Here is a 16,955-nt window from a genome sequence, read left to right on the forward strand (position 1 = left end):
AACAAACAAACAAACTGAACTGATTACATACTCTCTCCATTCAAGGGAGAAAAAATACGGCATTTTTAGCACTGCTTAATCATGTCTTTGCCACCAAGTAATTAAGGAGCATGTGTGTTTACAGATGCCGGCTCCTTGGTGTATGTGGTCCAGCAGCAGCCTCTGGGCTCCATCCAGTGGTCTGTTGTGGCATCAAACCTGAGGGAGACAAACTACACCGTCACCTCGCTGTCAAAGGGAGTCCGCTATGCTTTCAGAGTCCTAGCATCCACTGGGAAAACGCTTAGCAAGCCATCGCCTGCCACTGATCTAGTCCAGCTGCTGGACAGAGGTATCAAGTGTGTTTAAGAGGCTTATGCTACCACTAATCTGATAATCGACCTTAAAGGACATCATTTCTACTTTTAGGACCAGTTTTGCTTTGTTTTCTTGTAACATACCTTTGACTTCTCTAGGACCGTACTTGAGGAAAGCGCCGATAATTTTAGACAAGCCAGAAGTTGTGTACGTGGTTGAGAACCAGCCTGCCAACATCACCATCACGCTGAACCATGTGCATGCAGCTGTCACCTGGAAAAAGTTAGTTTATTAACCTTCCAGTGATGTCCTTGTGATGTCATTAAAAAGTTTTCATCCGATTTCTTCATAGCATTCATCAGGGTCTGTTTCATAAACTGGATCATATTAACCCCAAGCTTCTTGGGGTTTATTTGGCAGCCCTTATACTAAAGACTAAAAACTTAAATATACAGTTCAAAAGCTTTCATGATGGCTTTAGGGGGATATTAGTGTACTTAATGCTGATCGAGACATACAGCTTGTCAGAGTAAGCCTTTCTTAGTTAAGAAAGACTATGTCGACACACATTCTGCATGTTTTACAAGAGTCTGGGTGCTAAACTGGCCTGCCTGCAGTCCAGACTCATCACCCACTGCCAACATTTGGAGCACAGAAAATTAAATAATGCAAAGCCCACAACGCTGTGCAACAATCAAAACAAAAAAAATGGCTTTCAAAACTACAACAGTTGGTCTCCTCTTACTGGGTTAAAGAAGACTCAGTGCAGCAAACTGGTAAATGTGGCCTTCTCCCAACTTTTCTGAAACCCGCTTACCTCAGGAGGGGCGTGGTGCTGGTCAGTAAGCCGGGGATGTGCGAGATGAGCATGCCGGACGATGATCAACACACCCTGAAGCTGCAGAGGGTCAGGAGCACGGACATCGGTCAGCTGGTGGTCACGGCCAGAAACCAGTTTGGCAGCGACCTGTGCACACTTCAGCTGGCCATGGCAGGTCAGTCCAGACAGGCGCACCACGTGACAAATTTAGCATTTTAGTGAGAATCCAAACAACTTTCTACTTATGTCAACAAGACAAAGTGTGTCTTTATTATTTGATCTGTTGCATAAAAACATCAGCTTTTATATTCATTTAGTGCCCAAAGGAAGATTGAACAACAGCGAGACCTGTCTGTCAAGGCCTTTTAAGTTCCCCAAAAAAACCATACTCCAAAAAAAGGCCATGGGGGGCAACAGGTGGTTTGTTTCAGAAAGCACTTCCGACTTTTCCAAAAGTAAAATTAATTACAGATTTAAATAGCAAAACTAGCTTAAGCATATTTTTACTGTTTTAAAGAAAAAACAATAATGGATACAAATTATGATTCATTAGAATTCAACAAAAATGGCCACAACACCATAAAATGTACTCTGTATGTGCGGTCCATAGTGCTTCTCCACCTTAGAGATGAGCTTCTTTTTTCCTCCTAATTTTCCTGCAGTGCCTCCCAAATTTGAGACCATAATGGAGGACGTAGATGTGCAAGTCGGGGAAACATGTCATCTGGCTGTTGTGGTCGAAGGAAAGCCAGATCCGGATATTCTGTGGTTTAAGGTAGTACATCCAACATTCGACTATAACTCAACTCAACTCAACTGAATACTCAGATGATATTTTTTTAGGTGAATGCTAATAGCTGATTGATCTGCTGCAGGATGATGCGCTCCTCTCGGAGAGCAGCCACTTCACATTTGTTTACGACGACCCAGAGTATTCACTTGTCGTCCTCAACGCTCAGCCCCATCACTCCGGCGTGTACACCTGCACTGCCAAGAACCTGGCCGGGTCCAACTCCTGCAAGGCCGAGCTCACAGTTCATACAGGTCTGCAGTCCAGCGATATTCTTACAGTAGTTGAAAAGATTAGGAATGTGTAAAGTTGAAAAGTTTCATATTCAAAAGTATTGTGCTAACAGATTTTTACCCCATTTGCTGATGATATTTACTGCTTAGAATCGCTAATAAAGGCTAGCTGTTGTTGAAAATTGCTCCTCTGAATCCGCACCATATGGGCGGGACCACAAGGTGTTTTGAAATTACAATGTGAAGCCATCTGTCTCTGAGCTAGCACATAAATACACCCACATATGAGTGTGTGCACCCCCCACACACACACTCACACACACATCCATACACACAAAGCCAATAAAGATGCCTATGTTGATGCTTTTCTCCAGAGCGAAAAGAAGCAGAAGAGCCAATGGAGGATGAGGGAACCATTCTGAGGAAGATGAGGCGTTTGACAGATTACTATGACATCCACAAAGCGATAGGGAGGTGAGTGTGCGCACTCTTCCTGCCTCACATCCCGACGAGGACGAGGACACTGACGTTAATAGTTACTTGAGTGCTCAGGGTCGGCCTGGAGGGCGGGAGGTAGGGGTAGGAGCTGGTGCAGAGGGGTTGTGTGTGTGTGTGGTGGGAGGGTGGCGGTGGGGTTAGTTGCACCTGCTTAACAACAGCAGACAGAAACGACAGATGAGTCACCAGCCACGAGAGTGGAGTGAACGCATTAGCCGACGACAGATGATTTGTTTTGGTCTAGAGACAGGCATTTACTGTGAATTGCACAGCCACTGGGATGGCAAAACAGGCAGATGAAGAAATCTGCTTTCCACCCAGTGAACAGCATGAGTACCCCAGTAATGGAGTTCAGATTATGAGTCCTTCTCCCAAATATCACAGAAGAGTGCCTAAGGAGAATGAAAGTTAATTATACAATGACTATTGCCCCTCCATTTGTCTTTCCATTGTTCTCACAAAGAAGAATTTATTAATAAAGTGGAGGGAAAGGAAATTAGTCATTAAAGGGATTAAAGGGACCTATTATCAAGATATATATATATATATATATATATATATATATATATATATATATGTGTGTGTGTGTGTGTGTGTGTGTGTGTGTGTGTGTGTGTGTGTGTGTGTGTATAGACAGAGAGTCCTGTGAAAATCAGTTATATAGTACAATTACAAAAAGACTGACCAAAACATGGGTTGTTGGAATGGCCTGCATGGGTGAAAAGGTTCTCTCTGAAAACAACGTGGTAGCACAGCTTAGGTTTGCAAAGTTGCATCTGAACAAACCACCAGATTTCTGGAACAATGTGCTTTGGACAGATGGGACTGAAGTGGAAATATTTGGTCACAATGCACTGAATTTTGGAGAAAACCAAATGCAGCATAGCACCTCATACCAACTGTCAGCACATTGGTGGAGGGGTGATGATTTGGGCTTGTTTTGCTGCCACAGGACTTGGGCACCTTGCAGCCATTGAGCCGACCATGAACTCCTCTTTATGCCTAGAGTCTAGAGATGTGAGGACATCAGTCCAAACCTCAAGCTCAGCAGCAAATCTACAACAGCAAGTCTGCCAAACAGAAGGAAGAAGTCCAGCCCTCAGGCTTAAAACAACACCTCAATGAACTGAAGCAATACTGGCAGGCATACTCGCATCTATCTATAGATGTTGCTCCATGACCCACACGTATCGGTAATAAGTGTGGTTACATGTGTAAACTGATAATGGTCTAAAACGAATTTCCACCATACTCAGCCCAACTTTACTAACGCATTGCGCCAGAACAAACTGGGTTTGTGTAAGAAATGTACAATTGGTATTTACAAAGAGAGCGCAATGACAGGATCGCATGGTAGAAGTGGCAACTGGGAAGTTTTGCAACTGACCCATATTTCACTAGCACATAGTACAGGGAGGAGAATATTTAAGTGTACAAATTGACGAAAGGATTGTGCTCAGTGCAATTTTGCCCTGCTTAGTAAATCTGGCCCTTAATTATCCATCTTCATCCGCTTTGTCCGGGGCCGGGTCGCGGGGGCAGCAGCCTAAGCAAATTACTGTCATAATAATAATAATATTTATAATTTACTTCTATCAAAGAGAAATCAGTCTTGAAAACAAATGGATAAAAAAACCAACACGGCTGACATGTACGAAACCATTAATGTCATCACTTTGTGTTTGTGGGTGCAGGGGGGCCTACTCCTATGTGAAGAGAGTAACTCGCAAGAACGGAAAGACCGAGTTTGCTGCCAAATTCATTTCTGCTCGCGGAAATAGGAAAGCCTTGGCTCTCAGAGAGATGGAGCTTCTGTCTGAGCTGGATAACGAGAGGATTCTCTACTTCCATGATGCCTTTGAGAAGAAGAACGTGGTGGTGCTTATCACAGATTTGTATCCTTTCACTAGAACATACAGTGAAATCTGTAATCTACGTTTTACAGAAAAATGTTTTTTCCTCCTGCATCTCCGATTCACATTTTATCTTCTACATTGTCAAACAAAAGTGCACTTAAATGCATCTCAAGTACAAGATGCACAGCATTAATCCTAACGTCCCCCCGTACCCCCCGGAGGCATGAATGAAGCAGCCGAGCTTTTTCTCTCTGACTCATCGCTGCTGAGAGGAATTAGCAAGAGATAGAGTGTGGGGGAGTTTTGCTCATTTATAATTCATTTCTCATGCACCTACCAGTCAGACTATGCAATCAAGTAGCTGCAGCAGCAGCAGCTTTGTTTTTCTTTTTTCTTAACTCTTGTACAAAGATGTCACGAGGAGTTGCTGGAAAGAATGGCCAAGAAAACAACAGTCATGGAACTGCAGGTTTGTGTCTTTCTGCTGCCTGCACTGCGCTTTCATTATGTAACGTGCCTTTCAGGATTCACTCCTGTTGTGTTTCATGCTACAGATCCGCAGCAGTGTTCAGCAGGTTTTGGAGGGTCTTCGCTATCTCCACCAAAAAAATATAGCTCACCTCGACATAAAGGTATCCATCTGTCCCACCACAAGCACTGTATCAGATTTGATTTACCTTTTATGAGTCCTAATGTTGTTGTTTTTGTACACATCCCCTCTAGCCAGAAAATATTTTGATGGCAAGTCCAGGGAGTGATCAGATCCGCATTTGCGACTTCGGGAATGCCATTAAATTGGAGACTTCAGAGGAGCACTACTGCAAATACGGCACACCAGAATATGTCGCTCCAGAGATTGTTAACCAAACTCCAGTTTCCACAGCAACAGACATATGGTCAGCCACCTGTTCTCTGGCATGGAGAAGTGACTAGGCACAGCAGGCACTATATACACTCACAGTTATCTGCAAGTCCATCAAATTTCTGTGTTTATCTGTGCTTTTATGTTGCTCTTCAAATTCCAAGTCACGTATGTGTCCTGCTCTCCCACAGGCCTGTTGGTGTCATCACTTACCTCTGGTACGTTTTTTTCTTCTTCACAGCATGTGTGTATTTAAACCCAATCAGTCAATCTGACATCTTGCTAAATAAAACACCTGTTCTTTTTTTGCTTTAGCCTGACCGGCGTGTCACCTTTTGCGGGCGAGAATGACAAAGCCACTGCTTTAAACATCAGGAACTACAATGTGGCGTTTGAGGAGAGCATGTTTTCTGACCTCTGCAAAGAAGCAAAAGGATTTGTCATCAAGCTTTTGGTGGTGGACAGACTGTAAGCATTTTGATGCCTCTTAGTTTTGTACCATAAAAATACTGTATATGATGCAACTGTGCTACAGTTCACAGATTAAACATGTCTGAACTGTAACTGTGTCCCAAACCTAGGAGGGCAAGTGCCATCGAGTGCCTTCGTCATCCTTGGTTCAAGGTGAGCTATCACTGGAACATCTACCATCCTGCCGACTGTGTCACTGATTCATGAGATGTAGTTATGTCTCTGTTAATAGTGCTCCCACCTATTGTTTTGTCTTGCAGTCACCAACAAACAAAAGCATCAGCACAGCTATGCTAAAACAAGTTTTGGCTCGAAGGCGATGGCAGGTAACAGACGACAAAACGTTCATTTAGCATTTGGAAATCAGGGTGAAATGCATAAAGACACCACAGGCTGATTCCTGCTGAGGGATTGAGGCTTGTTTTTGAATAGATTTATCATGTTTCTCCAAACATGATGCTGTGCTTTATGGACGAACATCTCCACTTTGGTCTTGTCTGTCCAAATGACATTGTTCCAGAAGTCTTGGGGTTTGTTCAGATTAGGGCTGCCACAAACGATTATTTTGATAGTCGACTAGTCACCGATTATTTTTGCGATTAGTCGACTAATCAGATCATCATCCATTGAACGTAAAAGTACAGCTTATTGCACCAGCAGCATCTGCTCTTATATAACTATCATTAGCTTACAGCTTTAAGTGTTTAAGGTCTGTGCTAACTAAAAATAAAGACAAGATGATAGTTAATTGAATTCTAATTAAATGTGCAGATTGTTTCGGTGGAGTTTAATAAACTCAGCCGATTTACTCAGGAACAAATAAAATACTGAAAAAAGCCAAACAATAACATTTTTAAGTTATCTAAGTGACTTGTATATGTTTAACCTGAGTAGGGCGGTGGGTTTGAAAACGATCTGCCGGGAGTCCGGTGCTCTCATGGCCCCCGGCTAGCTATCGAGCTAGTGGGTAACAGACGCCTCCGAAAACGTCGGAGCGCTTTTGAAAATATGTGGTGTCTTGATAAACTGAGCAGATATTTGAGGTTTACACAGCTACATTCTCGCCTGAAAATATGTTAAACGTTTATTTTGTGACCCAGAAAGAATAATAAGAGTAATATTAAAACTAACTAGCTGCCGCCATTGTTGACAACTGCGCTGGGCCGCGCTATGAATTCTGGGACACAGTTTCTTCTTCTTCGGGGTTTAACGGCAGCTGGCATCCTTGTACATGCAGTGCTGCCATCTTCTGTTTCAGTCCGTTATTACACTCTTAAATCCTGCTACTTATTCCTGCTTTTGGGATCTTACAAAGCTTCAAATGACGCGTCGACTATTAAATCAGTCGTCGACGATTTTGATAGTCGACGTAATCGTGACTAGTCGACTAATCGTGGCAGCCCTAGTTCAGATGCAGCTTTACAAACCTAAACCATGCTGTCATGTTCTTTTGAGAGATAAGAGGTTTTCTCCTAGAAGCCCTTCCAAAAAGGCGATACTTGTTCATTTTTTTCTAATTGTACTCTCATGAACTTTGACATTTAACATGCAACCTGAGGCTTTTAGATTCTTCGGTCGCTCTTTGGTTTACAGTTAAATAAATGGTTAAAATGATTTGCACTCTGCTTTTATTCACACTTTATACAGAGTTTTGGAAACAGGGGCGTACTTAGATTAGAGACTAATCCTACAAAATCCTCTGCTAACTATTTCAGCGTTCCCTCATCAGCTATAAATCCAAAATGGTGATGCGGTCCATCCCTGAGCTCCTAGATGACTCAAGCAGCCATGTCTTCATTGCTGTGGCCCGGCATTTAAAAGAAGGCTCCCCGCCACCCTCCTCTTCGTCTGATTCAGATGCAGATGTGGATGAGCTTCCCTTTATTCCTATGCCACTGTCCATGGTTTTCTCGGGTTCCAGGGTCTCCCTCAATGAGATCCCAGGGGATGAAGATGTCACGGGACGGCACGGTTTCATTGCAGATGGGACAAGGAAAAAGGAAAGCATAGGTGCAAATAATAGAGGAGGGGCTACTAAATGCATAAAAGATGAAGACATAACCCCAAATGAGGCGCAAACAGAAAATATAAAACGAGCTCCCTTGAAAAAAGGATCAAGTGTGGAGTCAGATGAATCCCAGACAAAAGCCAGGCGGTCTACAATGAGGAGGGGGAGTTCTGCCGATTCAGCGCTGCTTCTCCACATTGACCCAGAAGAAGAAAGTACAGAAAAGGAATCAGAAGAAAGAAACAAGAGTTTGAAAAAGGCTGTTTCCATGGAACTACCCAATCGCAGTCCAAGCCCTGGGGCTACAAAGTTAAGCCAGGAGGATTACGCCCTAAAACTGGAACTGATGAGACAACGGCTGCTCAGGGGAGGAAACGTGGACAAAAATATGAGTGGCCTTCGAGGGCCCCTTTTTGAAACACTCGGCATTGAAGATGAGAGGCAAACAGGATCCCTTGATCGGAATTTGAGGAGATCAAGAACTGGGCCGTCAACACTCGTCAGAGCAGCTTCCTCTGAGAGTCCAGGAGAAGACACGCCAAAGACTAAAGTTTTTCGCAAAAGTACCTCTTTCACTCAGGGGGATTCTGAGCCCATGCCCCTGCACAGAAGGTTTGGAGCCCCCTTAGAGATACCATCTGTGGGTAGTTCTAGCATAGTAGGGAAGAAGCTCCAGGAGGCAACCTCGATGTCTGCACTAACAGAAGACACAAAAGCGGAGTCTGCCTCAACCACAGCACAGGGAAGACCAGACCAACAGGAAAAACATATGAGCGAACTTGGTGAGGAAGAAGGGATGAAAGAAAAAAGGACCAAGTCCCAAATAGAAGGGGCAGACAAAGAAGAATGTGATTATGCGTATCCTTCTGTTATTACTCCTATAATAATAATAGAGGAGGAGGAGGATGAAGAAGAGAGGAAAGAAAACCAGGCATTACATATCAGCAAGCAGAAAGTGAAAGACAAGGAAATGTCACAGAGTAGTGAAGAAGCATCATTTGCAGGGCAGTCTCAAACATCTGACAAACCCCAATCCAAGGATCCTTCTACTATAGCCAAAACAAAGTCTGCAGATGCATCTTCATCCCCGGAACATCCAGCAGTATTTGCCAAAGTAGCAACACCTGAGCGATCTCCAGGTTCTGTCTCTTCTTCATCAAACCCAGACCTTCCTTCCATCCCTCGCCAGCTTATTCTCAGAACAGACATCAAAGACATTGACTCAGAGGAGCTCTTTGAAGCGAGGTTTAAAAAGCGAGAATCGTCTTTGACCCGTGGCCTCAAAAAACTCACCAGAAACAAATCAGAGGAGAAATCGCCTGTATTAAGTAGAAAAGCAAATGAGGGGGCTGAAGAGATTTATAGGCCTGCACCAAGAGGGGCGCCTCTAGAAATGGTATCGTCAGGACTTAAGGAGAAATCGAAATCTGTTCAAGATTTAAGAAGAGATGACCAAGAAACAGGCCTTGGTTTAATTGGAAGGTTTTCCTTGCGGGCCAAGAGGTCACCATCCACTGAGAAGAAGGTTCAGAAATCACAAGAAGATAAGCAATCCAATGTGCAGGAAACGGCTAAAAGCAAGAGAGTGTCTTGGGCTGTTGGTCGCAGTAAGTCTTTGGATACAAAGGAACTGAATGGTGGAGGGACACAGAAGAATGTGGATGACAGGGAGCAAGGAAAAGCTGAGGAGTCGTCTGTATCTGCCATGAGGCGTAAGTTTGAGTCCAAAGTGGCAGGAATCTCTGCCAAACTAAGGACTCAGTCAGAGGAGAGGAACAATAAAGACACAGAGAAAGAGCTGGCTCAAGGGGATTTACACAAGGTCACAGACTCTCCTGTCCTGGCAATGAAACAGAGGTTTGAGAACAAAGTGGCAGGAATATCTGCAAAAATACGCAGTCAGTCTGAAGAGAGAAAAGGAGATTCAGAGGGAAAGCGCACACCCCTGTTTACCCGCCACCGTCACTCTCAGTCTGAGGGCCGTGGACTCAAAGGAATGGGAATCCCTGAGAATCAGCTAGCAAAACAAACTGGCGCCTCAGGGTCTAAGGAATCAGTTGAATCCACTTCTAGCATCCATTCTGAGAGTGAGAGAAGGTCACGGTGGGACAGGTGGGGTTTGACAAGGGGCAAGAAAGACAAAACGCCTTCCCAATCTGATTTGCCCTCAAGCGTCCCCAAAGAAGAGGCAAAAAGCCAACAGTTTGTCCGCTCTGCTTCAGATTTTGCTCCAGTGTTTCACATCAAATTGAAAGACCACGTCCTGCTGGAGGGGGAACCTGTCACTCTTAGCTGCCTTCCAGCTGGTAGCCCACAACCACAAATTACATGGATGAAAGGTAGCTTTATCAAATATCAAAATAATGTAAATAGTGCAGATAATTCGTTAATGCTTTTGTGTATTCTAGATCGGAAACCACTGGAGGTGGATGACAGAGTCAACCTAATCTCCCACCCAGATGGAAGACAGCTTGTAATGATCAGAAAGTCCACCTATAAGGACGCCGGGGTTTACGAATGTGTAGCATCCAACCCCATAGCTACTATTACTACCTCCTGTACTCTTTCCATAGCTTGTAAGTCACTTGTCTGTTCCATAACATTCCATAACTATTTACGTTTTAGTTACATTTTTGTTTTATAGAATGGAAAAAATACATATATTTCTCCACCCTCTCCTGCAATTGTTATCAGTGGGGACGTTAGCAATAAAGACTAAAAATGTTTTTTGTACCTGTCTGTTAAATATATTGATTAGAAGTTGCAGAAGTTGTAAAGGTGAACATTTTCAGATGGTAGTGTGTGGGGATCTTGTTTTTGGAGCAGTGTCTCAAGTGGTCATTTGAGGAACTGCAGTTTTCCAGTACACCATTTCCAGCCCCATACATTGCAGCAGCAACAGAACATGAACTTAGCACTCTTCACAGAGGAAGAGCTGCTCATTTTCCTGCCAGACATACAGTAATTTTCATAATGTGATGCATTTTACATTATTGAATTTTAATTGCACTGAGAATGGTATGAATAATAACACTAAAATGAACATTATTGCCAATGGATTCATTTTACAGTAGATTAACTTAATGGATTTTTGGGATTTTCTCATAATTATCACCTATTAAAAGTAAATGATACCGTATTCCCTGCAGTTTTGTACATGATGATCAAAACCAACTGGGGCAGGGCATACTCTAAACTTCAATCATGCCTTTCCACAAAGAGGCTATATTAAGAGCAGCAGTCTGCTTACAAATGCAACAGAAAAAATGAGACTTTGGGGGCTTTGGTGGAAAGTATATTTCTTAGATGTCAGGTGCAGTCAGTTGCTTTTGAATGTTTTCCTACAGATTTGGCCGTGTAGTATTACTTGAGACAGCTTATCTCCCTTCCATTGTCTTGCTAGTGGGCCATCGTAAAAGGAAATGTTTTGTGAAAATAGAGCACCAAATTATCCTGTCATGTTTAGTTTCATTTCATTGCAACTCAAACATTAAATTGAATTGTTTTATATTTTCATATAAGTCAGTGATCAGATCTGTTACATAAATCTAATATAAACTAAACAACAACCGTGATGAAGATTAAACATGGCAGAGGAAATCTACAGTTTATAGAAAAAGAAAGTAACAATAATCAAACATGAAAACATTTTAGCATTGAATATCTAACACAAAAGGCAGTAAAGTGCAATGAAAAAAAACATCCACCCGTGAGCGATGATTAATAATCGAACAGCAATAACACCAAGGATTAGTAGTTAGCACCAGGTAGCGCCTTTTACCAAGGTTTGAACACAACTGAAAGTTGCTCACATATATTTATTCAGACAAATAAGACTCACAAACTTATAAAATCACAAACAACTAAAAGAGCCTACTCGGATCAGACCTGTGAAATCATGTGTCTTGCTTTATGGAATTAAAATGATCAGTAGTAGCTATGGTAGTTAAAAATATTTTTTCCCACATATAGCAAGTGATGATAGTCCTATAGTTTGGCCACCAAAAAGGCTTCTGTAGAGACAATGTGACATACTCCAAAATCCAAGTCCACTGGAAGTCATGCAATATGCAATATGCCTTTAGCTAAAACCATCGATTTTTCAATATCACGTTAGGATTTTAGCATTCTATGTATATTTAGCTATTAAAAGCTAATGGTAGCTATTTATTTGCAAGCTACTATAGTTAGGCAACAAAACGATAACAGTTTAGGATACTAAAATGATATATCTATAGAAATATGGTAGCTTAAAACTGATATTTGGTAAGTAAGTAAGAATATTTACTGTAAAGGCCCCAGAATATTATTCTTGCTTATGCCTCCCATGTAGTTTCAACATTGCCCACTTTGAGTGCTTGAAAGGCTCATTCCTTTAGTTAGTTCAGTTCATCTCAGTTCATTAGTCTGTTGGTGCATGCCTGCTGATATACGATTTGTAAGACTGATACCGATATTTGGTGATTTAAAAATTCAGTATATTGGTCACTATTTTTTTTTTCTTCTTTTAAACACAAATAGATTTCCCTGCAATTTCTTATGTGTAGGTATTTGTGAATCCTTACTAGGATAATTGGCAGTCCTTACAGTGTATACTTACATTACTTGTTGTTTTCCTCTTTTCTTAAATTCCAACTCTTTTTTTTATCTTCATCCAATGAAGGTGTCCCCAAACGACCAGGGACCCCTGAAGTTCCTCAGACTTATAACAACACAGCCCTGGTGCTGTGGAAGCCATCTGAGACAAAATCTCCATGCAGCTACATTCTGGAAAGAAAAACCGAGGGTGAGTTTTATTCTATAAGTTTCTCTCCTTAAAAATACTTCTGATTAGAGGAGATCATTGTTCACTTTGGTTTTTTTTGTTGTTGTTTTTTAAAAACTTCCCTTTGTGTACTGTGTCATTATGGCCTTTCACATCAGGATAAAATAATTTAACTCTACGTTTTAAGTTCCTAAGAGGTAACTTTTGTAAGGTTTTTAACCCAGTGAGGAGAATTCTCCAGAGATGATAGTTTGCAAATCTACAGACACCATTTAGATGGAGAAAGTGACTCAGTCCACGAGGGAATAGTGAGTGTACCAGAGCTGCTGTCAGAATTTTTTTTCATTATGGCCAATGAATCATCATTTGGCAGATGAAGAAGGGAGTAGATTCTGAATTTTTACCTGATCATTGATCAAAAAAGAAAGTAATCTTTGGCAGGGAGAATTAATGTACGTTCTCACAAAACACTGTGCCACTACCTAATTTACATTTTAATTCAGGTCTGATTCGCCGTGCTTTTACAGAAAATGAGATGTAATGACAGATTATTTTTCAGGAGGCAAACTGAACACAGGCTTGTGTCTGTGAAGGTTCTCAGTCATCCAGGTCATCGTAGTCAAAGGAGCTTGCAAAGAAAAGCTTCTGGACTTCTTTAAGTTACTTGAAGACGTTTCACCTCTCATCCGAGAAGCTTCTAACTTAAAGAAGTCCAGACGCTTTTCTTTGCAAGCTCCTTTGACTGAACACAGGCTTCTTATTCACAAAATCAATACTTTATGTGTTAATCAATGCTGCCATCTGGTGTTATATTAATTAAACTACTTCTTTTTTCTTTGGTTGTTTTTCCGTTCAAAGAGGACAAAATAGAAAAATGTTGCATTAATGTATTCACCTTTGTCTTCTAATACTAAACCAAGCATTTTTATACCTAGAATCATTCGTACAACATGTAAAATTAAATAAATACCAATCAAAATTCAGTATTTAGTTTCATATTACCTTATAGCAACATCTTATACTCTTTATTTCCTTTCCGTCCTGCAGGTGATTCGAACTGGTTAACTGTAGCCACTGGAATTGCCGACTGCTACTACAATGTCACAGACCTGCCACCAGGTGGCACCTTCAAGTTCCGCGTGGCCTGTGTGAACAAGGCCGGACAGGGGCCGTACAGCAACTGTTGTAGGCCAGTTAGCTTGGCGCCCACAGGTATAATACTGCCTGTTAAAGAGTGAGCATACATGGACAAAAAGCTGAACAGAGCTAGAAAAACAAAACTGTTCTAAAAGCATCACACCAAAGCACAAGCTATGGATTAAATCCCATCGTGTGTCACAATATTAGCAAGCCCAAGTGAACTGCATTCCCTCCAATAGAAAGCAAAGGGAAACCCCTTCTCTTTTTAATGACCATATTAATGACCATACTTGATGTATGACTCTTTGTTAATGGGTTAATGGACTTAATTGCCACGTAGCTGTCCCTGAGTCTGTTTGTGCTGGAGGTTTCTACCTGTTAAAAGGGAGTTTTTCCTTTCCACCATCACCAAGTACTTGCTCAAAGGTAGTTGTCTGATTTTGGGGGGTCTTTATCTTGATTTTAGACCTGGTAAGTCTGTCATTAACAAGATGCTACCCTAGGATCAATATCCGATGCTTTTCAGTCCAGTCTTTTCTATAATATCTGGTTTAAAACTAAGCAAGACTTTGAGAGTCAAAATGCTAACTTGTGGTAGCTCCTTCCATTTTTTATATACAGTCTATAACAAAATCATGAAAATCCTGCATTTTCATTAACTGGTAGTGCCACAGCATAGTATGAAAAGCATCCAGACCATGTACATTGTCTCAAACCAAACAAAAACAAATGTAAGAAAGCTACGCAACAAACAACATGTTTAAAAACTGTAGTTTGCTACAAGCAGCTAATATACTGAGTAAATAATTGATGTATTTAATCTGTCACTCTATTAACACAGTTGGAGGAGCTTCACCTACCGTTGCTGTTGTAAAGACAGCCCCAACCCCACCTACGCCTGTGATTACCTCCTCAGTGACATTCCCTTCACACAAACCAGTCCAAAATAGTGTTCCCAGATCAACGGTCTCCACCATCACCTCCACTTCCTCTACTCCAAAACATGAAGCCCTCACTGATGCATCCTATCTTCAATCTGCATCTCCATCATCTACAATTGTGGTGACTCCTATCCCTCTAACCTCCTCACCTTCCGGCCCTTCAACAAACCCTTCATTGCCATCTGCAGGTGCAACAGTGGATGGCACACAAAAAATAAGCCCCACTCTCCCTTCATCATCCACCTCCAAAGCAACCTCTCCCTTTGTCCTCCCCAAACCTCAGAGTCCAGTAAATGTGGTGACTCCTATGACACAGACTGCAGCTGTATTACCCCCACCTTCTGTTGTAACCCCACCTTCGACCCCCACAAAACCAACCGTGGCCTCAGTACCCACATATGTCCCCACGATCACTGCTACTGCTCGTGTGGCCCCGACTCCGGTGTCCTTTACCCCACAAGTACTACAGACCTCCAGCTTGAGTCCCATCGGTGATGGAGCCAGTACCCCCGCCAGAGGCACCCCATCGGGACGCACTACACCCTCTACTGCTCTACGACAGGGAGTTCCACAGAAACCGTACACTTTCCTAGATGAGAAAGCGAGGTGAGATAGATATTGTCCTTTTGGGGGAAAAAGACATGAATCTTGCAAAAAAACATCAGAGTTAGGATAACAAGAAATTCAGAAGCTGGTGAATCAAAGAGATGTTGAGACTGCTGTTAAATTTATATTTGTTTGACGTTACTCTGAAAGTTATAACTTGAGAAAAAATCTATGCACATGGTCAAGCTTTTATTTGCGTTGTGCAAAGTAATCAGGACTTATCATTGGCAGGGGTCGGTTTGGAGTCGTCCGAGAGTGCAGAGAGAATGCGACAGGTAAAATCTACATGGCAAAGATCATTCCCTACATTCAAGAGAACAAGCAGGAGATCCTGAAGGAGTATGAAATCCTGAAATCTCTTCACAATGAAAAAGTCATGGGTCTCCACGAAGCCTACATCACACCACGCTACCTGGTGCTGGTGGCAGAGTACTGCACTGGCAAAGAGCTGCTATACAGCCTTATAGACAGGTAGGATGGTGGATATGTTGACTCACACTGACACACAAACTCAGACAAACCTGCATAGCAGGAGTCTAAAAAGAAGATTCTTACTTGGAGTCATTAAGGTTGAAAAGGAGGTTGTTATTTGATTCTGCTTTAAGTTGTATTTCACACCATGGCTGTATTCGGGAGCAGCAGAGATAAGCTAGGAGTGAAGTGGGTTGCAAAGTGGCTTGAAGATATAAAATAAATATGCCCTAAATGAGATTGATTGCATAAAAGCGTATCAGCTGAGCTCTCAGGTGATGTAGGCTGGCAATGAATCAGTCTTTCATCAATCTCTCAACACTTTAAATTTAAATTAGCATTAATTTATTCAGGATATGCTGCTTGAACTCTCCCTGTCTGTGTCCTATAATCACACGTGAACCTCCTCTTTCACTGACAAAAAGGTTTCGTTACTCTGAAGACGATGTGGTGGGATACCTGGTCCAGATTGTCCAGGGGGTCGAGTACCTCCACAACCGTCGCATCCTCCATCTGGACCTCAAGCCTGACAACATCATGGTGACCAACCTCAACGCCATCAAGATTGTGGACTTTGGGAGCGCGCAGACCTTCAACCCCCTCAGCCTCAAGCAGCAGGAATCAGGACCAGGAACGCTGGAGTACATGGGTAAGGATCAAGAGATGCAGGCTCTATATGCTTAATATTTTCGATGGAAGGAATTTCTACTAAATCTGAAAATCTTCTGCTTTTCTAAATTTTCATCTTCTGATAAATGTGATCCAAGCTCCTGAGATGGTGAAAGGCGAAGTGGTTGGTCCTCCTGCAGATATTTGGACTGTTGGCATTGTCACCTACATTATGTAAGTTTTCTTTTTGCTTCGTGCCACTAATGACCTTTACCCTTAACGCCAGAGTGAATAGGATGAATTGTATTTAAATTCAGTCAAACAAATACGATGTTTTGCATATTTACATTTTGGAATAAGCAACCTGACTGTTTATTTTTTCTGTGTCTCTTCAACCAGGCTTAGTGGTCACCTCCCCTTTGAAGATAAGGACCTTCAGCATGTTGAATCCAAAATCCTGATGGCCAAGTTTGACCCAACGAAACTGTACCCAAATGTGTCTCAAAGTGCCTCTGCATTTCTCAAGAAGATGTTGAGCAGTTACCCATGGTGATTATCATTTTAAAAAAGTTGATTATAAGTTTTTTT

General features: G+C 42.1%; 1 protein-coding gene across 11 annotated transcripts in view; it reads left to right on the plus strand.

Annotated features, from left to right (window-relative positions):
* LOC101478469 (striated muscle preferentially expressed protein kinase) overlaps window positions 1-16,955 on the plus strand; it is a 63,187-nt gene that overhangs the window by 44,696 nt on the left and 1,536 nt on the right. For all 11 annotated transcript variants that reach the window (XM_076880394.1, XM_012924690.5, XM_012924689.5 and 8 more), the window contains 23 exons: window positions 125-331; window positions 456-579; window positions 1,120-1,292; window positions 1,780-1,892; window positions 1,993-2,161; window positions 2,515-2,614; window positions 4,333-4,533; window positions 4,906-4,963; window positions 5,049-5,126; window positions 5,218-5,390; window positions 5,548-5,574; window positions 5,672-5,824; window positions 5,938-5,980; window positions 6,088-6,153; window positions 7,543-10,174; window positions 10,244-10,411; window positions 12,499-12,621; window positions 13,648-13,812; window positions 14,582-15,287; window positions 15,519-15,758; window positions 16,184-16,407; window positions 16,526-16,601; window positions 16,767-16,916. In XM_076880394.1, the coding sequence (XP_076736509.1) occupies window positions 125-331; window positions 456-579; window positions 1,120-1,292; window positions 1,780-1,892; window positions 1,993-2,161; window positions 2,515-2,614; window positions 4,333-4,533; window positions 4,906-4,963; window positions 5,049-5,126; window positions 5,218-5,390; window positions 5,548-5,574; window positions 5,672-5,824; window positions 5,938-5,980; window positions 6,088-6,153; window positions 7,543-10,174; window positions 10,244-10,411; window positions 12,499-12,621; window positions 13,648-13,812; window positions 14,582-15,287; window positions 15,519-15,758; window positions 16,184-16,407; window positions 16,526-16,601; window positions 16,767-16,916 (6,169 nt within the window). The remainder of the gene's footprint in view (window positions 1-124; window positions 332-455; window positions 580-1,119; window positions 1,293-1,779; window positions 1,893-1,992; window positions 2,162-2,514; window positions 2,615-4,332; window positions 4,534-4,905; window positions 4,964-5,048; window positions 5,127-5,217; window positions 5,391-5,547; window positions 5,575-5,671; window positions 5,825-5,937; window positions 5,981-6,087; window positions 6,154-7,542; window positions 10,175-10,243; window positions 10,412-12,498; window positions 12,622-13,647; window positions 13,813-14,581; window positions 15,288-15,518; window positions 15,759-16,183; window positions 16,408-16,525; window positions 16,602-16,766; window positions 16,917-16,955) is intronic.

This window comes from Maylandia zebra, linkage group LG23, assembly GCF_041146795.1.
Source record: "Maylandia zebra isolate NMK-2024a linkage group LG23, Mzebra_GT3a, whole genome shotgun sequence".
In the NCBI taxonomy this organism is placed as follows: Eukaryota; Metazoa; Chordata; class Actinopteri; order Cichliformes; family Cichlidae; genus Maylandia; species Maylandia zebra.